Source organism: Atta cephalotes (assembly GCF_000143395.1).
Source record: "Atta cephalotes unplaced genomic scaffold scaffold00056, whole genome shotgun sequence".
Lineage (NCBI taxonomy): Eukaryota > Metazoa > Arthropoda > Insecta > Hymenoptera > Formicidae > Atta > Atta cephalotes.
Window position 1 is genome coordinate 569829 of NW_012130120.1, and position 5671 is coordinate 575499.

Genomic DNA, 5671 nt, shown 5'->3' on the forward strand with positions numbered 1-5671 from the left:
ATATATATATATATATATATATATATATATAGAGGAGAGGGAGAGAGAGAGAGAGAGAGAAAAATAAAAAACTTTCTTTTCTTTTAATGTGTTTTTTTTAAATCTCTGCTTATCTGCATATTTATCGACGATACAATTTTCATAAAACTGCTCTAAAACCCATTCCCCTGATGGTTTACAGTGAAGGAAGACGAAGGCCGTACGCTATGGTTGGATACACAAAGTCACGCCAGTAGCAGCGCGAGTTCTGCTGATGACGACTATTCCTGGCAATGGCCCACCAATTTCTGGTCGCAGTTCAAAGTGAGTATGCCCTACGAATGTTTGCAGCAATTACCGAATACAATGCCATTTTACTCGCTTCTTTAGCTTCGCATTTGACTATTCTGTGTTTGAGAATAAAAGGTGGAAAACAATAAATAAATTATTATTATTTTTAATGTATATTATAAATGTAGGTATATTATTGTATATTATAATATCAACATAAATATTATACAAGATATCAATATAAAAATATAGTAATATAAACAATGTTAAAAAGCCATCTTTTTCACAGAAAAAAAATTGTTTCTTGTCTATTCATTATATTCTATTCATATTATATTCTATTCATATTTTGAAACTTGACTCATTGAAATTCTTTCATTTTGAATTATTTATGACGTTAAATCATGAAAATGTGTAATTCTTAAAACAGTTTATTTTCATTTTGAATCTTAATATCTGGGAACTGGCATAGTAGGTCTTGGACGTTCCAAGCGACCGTTCCAACATAATTATTCATAATTTCCAAAGTGTATCCTTCGCGACGGATGAAAGTGTAGCCGCTACAGTCAAATCAATTCTTCGAGTCAGATTACATGACGCATCGCGAAAGAAAAAAAACAAATCAGCATGCTCCGTGTTATTTATCGCGATGCCGATTAACGAATGCATCTAGACTAATGTGTACCGGTTTACCTATTCGTGGAGAACGCGTCATCGATCGTGTCGTAGGTGGATCGCGACATCATCGAGAATCTCACATACACAAGAGAGATAGGAAAAAGGGAGCGCGCGTGCATGAATGTTGCTGGAAAGAAGAAGACCGATCGAGCATAAAGAGAAGAACTAGGACGCGTTTACACGATTCGCCATATCCGGATAATTACCACGCGAGCGGTATGCCCGTTCGTAATCGCGCTTTACGTACGAATACGAACGCGTCACTTGTATCACTTTTACTTGGCAGAACCACACGTTCTTCGCGGCCTACCAGTAGCGCTCCATCACCTCTTATTGTCGTGAGAAAGAAAAAGTCAAAGCGTTCAAAGTCCAATATTCTATAAGCAATATTTATTACACTAGGAGACATGGAACATAAATTTCGTTCTCTTTATTCATTGACCTGATGGATAAAATAATAAGTAATGCCGACCCGAAAATCAGCCTTTCATGCGATGTCCGAGACACTCTGTATGTATCACAGTTATTGTTTAAAAAGACCTTCGAAATCATTGTGAAACTTTGCGTTCTATTTTCTCACGGACGCTGATATAATCGAGTCATTCTGGAGATATTAATCTCTGTGTGTGCGTGCATGCGTGTGTAACGTGTATTATTATAAAATTGATGTATCGTGAAATAATCCATATAATATCTTAATTTTATATATTACAAACGTAGCCCAATACTTAAACATTGTCCTGAGTTTTTACCAAAAATTTTTATGCATATCATCAGAATCACACAAATGAACTCTTTAATTTATTATGTTAACAATTTGGTGCAAATTTATGACGAAAGTCTATAAAATTTTGCGTTCATTTATACAAACAGAATGTTCCCCTTTGATTTTAGGTATTATCGGAAAGAAATTTTCAAGAGGCACGACCACGAATGTTGTCGCGTCTTCACTGGCTGCAAACGGTAGCTCTCGGGCTTCTAACTGGACTTTTATGGCTGGGTCTTCCCAGAACTGAAGCAGCCATTCACGATGTTCAGGGGTGGATGTTCTTCAGCAACACATACTGGATGCTTTTTGCACATTTTGGAGCGCTTACTAGCTGTGAGTTAAATTTAATTCTCATTTACGCTTTTGTAACTTGAAATTCTATCACAAAGAGGAAATATCCATTGTCGAGGCTAGACTGATTATCTTGACAATGCCTGCATTAATTAGACATTCGGACAAAATAAAATTATAAAATATCAAATTTGTGGCGAGCCAACAAAATAGTTATACGGAAATGTAAATTGTGTAAATTGTCTAAATTAATAATTAAAATATTAATTTGCGAATTCAACTTGAAGCATTCGATCATAAAAGTTTTTTCAGTTAATGAAATTTATTTCCTCAGAACTTTTTCATTAATTTCAATTTTATTTTAAAATGCTTGAAAACCAGATGGAATTAATTGAATAATTGGGCTTTATCATATTTAATCAGCCATTCAGTAAGGCTCACTTTTATCATCAAAGGATCGGAGAATGTTCGATCAAGAATTAGCACGTGTGGAATGCCATGACCTAATATGTGTTCAGTAAAGGAGGTCTTTAAATTCATGTTTCTTCGATAATTAGCGCGCAGACACAAATATATGCTTGTAAAATAAATATATTTATATATCCTTTTCACTAAAATAACATGAAACCGAGAAAAGTGCGGAAATAATGAAATAATGAATCAAGATATTAGATGAAACGTGCCTCTTGTAATTTGTATCAAGTTTAATCAAATTTTAGACAAATCATACTGCTATCCAAGATTTTAAAATCCAAAGTTGAGAAGAAAAAAGAAGAAATGGAACACGGACGCACGTCGATTATTGTATCGAGTCATGCAAGTCATTTAGAAATAGATATATGAAAAATTCTTATTAAAAGATTGAGATTCTGTCATTTTATAATCTCTTATCACGCAGAAAGCGGAAACAGTCCGAAATAAAGCGTTAAATGCATCGGTCTTAATGGGTTGATTGTAAAATCGATTTTAGCATTATCCCCAACTTGTTATAACTTATGAGCGACGCGCGACGTACCCTGCATAAATCCTACATGGAGATGATTCTGAAAATAATGATGACAATATTTTTTCCAGTTCCCCCGGAGCGTGAGGTGATCAACAAGGAACGCCTATCAGGATCCTATCGGCTCTCGGCCTACTACCTGGCGAAGATGGTGGGCGAGTTGCCGCTGACGATAACGCTGCCCGCAGTCTACCATATAATTAGTTACCCGATGTTGGGCTTCCACAATATAGCAGTCTTCATCACGCTGCTCGCATTCTTGCTACTCAACACTATAGTCGCACAGGTATACAATTTTCTGTTCGTATCTAATATTAGATATATCGGATAAATGATTCTTTTATGTCATTTCGAAACAAAAACTTCGATTCAGAATGGAATTTAATAGAATTTTGATTTTGATTGATTTATGCATCTAAATATTCCATTCAGTTACATTGAAACATTGAACTGAATTGAAATTTGTGAATAAACAATAACTAGTATATACCAAAGCGTAATGGGAAATTTGATAATTATCTATATGCAAGATAATTATATATACAAGGATTGATAAGTATCGGAATTTTCACTTTTATTGACACATATTAACATAGACAGAAAGAATATTAATATCGATTTGAATAATACTCAGTTATTGGATTGAAATTCGCAAAAGTATATCGACCATCTCTCCAATTGTGTAATTAATTCTCTAGATGTGAATTCTTTCAATTATCGCTCATAGAAAAGCAATAACAAATTTGATTAACCCTTAATTTTCTGTAATGTAGTATGATAATATTTGTTAAAGTGAGGGAAATCCTGGATATCAAATCAATATATTAAGTATAATTACAATAAAAATCAAAATTTTAATCAAAAACTTTAAATCAAAATTTTCGCACATATTTATTTTAAAATAATGTAAAATAGTCTAACATGAACATTTTATTGAAATATATGATACGTGTTTTAAAACACGTTACATCAAAGAGAAAATAAATGATAATAATTCTATCTTATTGCTACTTTTACAAAAAAAAAGATATAAAACTGTATATAAATTGAATACAAAAATATAGCTATTTGCTCTCAAAAAGTTATTGTAGTAGATCAAAAGAAACTACTTATCAACACAGCGTTTTAATACAGCGTTATCTAAATATCAAAATTTACATAAGAAGAACTCTGATTTGAAATCTGTTATATAAGCAATATTTATTCCTCACACAATATAAATTTCCAATAGTCGTTTATATTGAAAGTAATACACGTAATCGATAATCGCAGCTGTGTTTTATTACTATTTTTACATTATTGGAAAGTGCTAAATATATATAGGCGCTTTCAAGCGCTTTCGGCTTATCTCGAGCCGAGATTGGGAATTTGCACCAAAATACACGAGGGTATATATCTCGCCATTCTCGAAAAGTATTGACCAGAGTGATGGCCGGTTATTCAATATCGTTCAACATAAGTCGATTTTATTGCGTCCAGCTTCTCAATTTTATGATGCTTACAGAGTGTCGGATTTTTTGTGGGCGCTTGCTGCGAAGATCTGCAGGTGGGCATCACCGTGTCCGCGCTCTACACACTCTCTACGCAGCTTTTAGGCGGTTATTTGGCGACATCGGTCCCACCATGGTTAGCATGGGCTAGATACATCAGTATGATGCATTATGCCTATCAAAATATGCAGATTCTGGAGTTTGGTGTCGGCGAACCAATAGCGTAAGATATATTATATTTTTTATTTATATATTATTACGTCTGTCTTTCCATTTTGTGGTTGTAATAAAAATTTTATTTATTTAAATATATTTATTATAATAATAATAGTTACTAAATTGATAGTATATTTTTTTTTAACGAAAAATCAGAATAGATCAGACGTAAATGACTGTAAAATTTAGTGAATTTCGAAAATGACAATTGGATTTTACGATGAATATATAGAATTTGCAAGAAAATTATTGTTTTTTTCAAAGAAAAATAATTCAAGTAAAGGAAATATTCTTTTAAATATAATTCACGAAAAATAAATTATAGATATGTGAAACAAAATACACAAAATTATACGTACGCAATTAAAGTTATATTCTTTGATTGATTGAGTAATGACAAATTATGAATTATTGAATTCTAATGAATTCTCTTAAATAACGTCATACTAACAAGCGAATAATCTCTTTTCAACAGATGCTCGCAGCCGAGTAAATTCGCCGAGTGCAGAAACGGCACAACGATACCCGTTTCCGCGATTTTAGAAAGTCAAGGTGGAGTCAAGGGTTCTGGTTTACCATTGTGGGCAAACACGGCAGTACTATTGGCGTTCCTAATCGTTTTTCCGGACCCTGGGTTACCTCGTCCTGCGTTATTACCGTGTACCAAAATGAGCGTGTTGGGAGACACGCAAGTAACACACAAATTCTCGACACGACTTTCGCTCTTTAGTTTTTGTTACTACATAGAGTATTATAACAACCGTCGTTGCTGTCGTTGTTGTCGTGTGTCTCGCCTCTTGTTAGGGAATAAAAAACGGTCGCACGTTTCGATGTCATCCCCCGGGAGAATTTTCTCCCGACGTGAGCTGTCGAACGTCTGTAAAGTTTTCTTATCTAGCTTGTAAAACAACGGGGAGGCGACGCGAATGGTTATCACGCGAGTGCGAGCGTTTC

At 33.9% G+C, this 5671-nt stretch overlaps 1 protein-coding gene across 1 annotated transcript in view; it reads left to right on the forward strand.

Moving 5' to 3' along the window:
• Positions 1–5389, forward strand: part of LOC105623381 (ABC transporter G family member 9) — a 30445-nt gene extending 25056 nt beyond the window's left edge. The window contains 6 exon segments of the mRNA XM_012204776.1: positions 182–303; positions 1843–2050; positions 3083–3297; positions 4516–4724; positions 5193–5337; positions 5339–5389. Coding sequence (XP_012060166.1) covers positions 182–303; positions 1843–2050; positions 3083–3297; positions 4516–4724; positions 5193–5337; positions 5339–5389 — 950 coding nt within the window.
• The last annotated feature ends 282 nt before the right edge of the window (positions 5390–5671 follow it).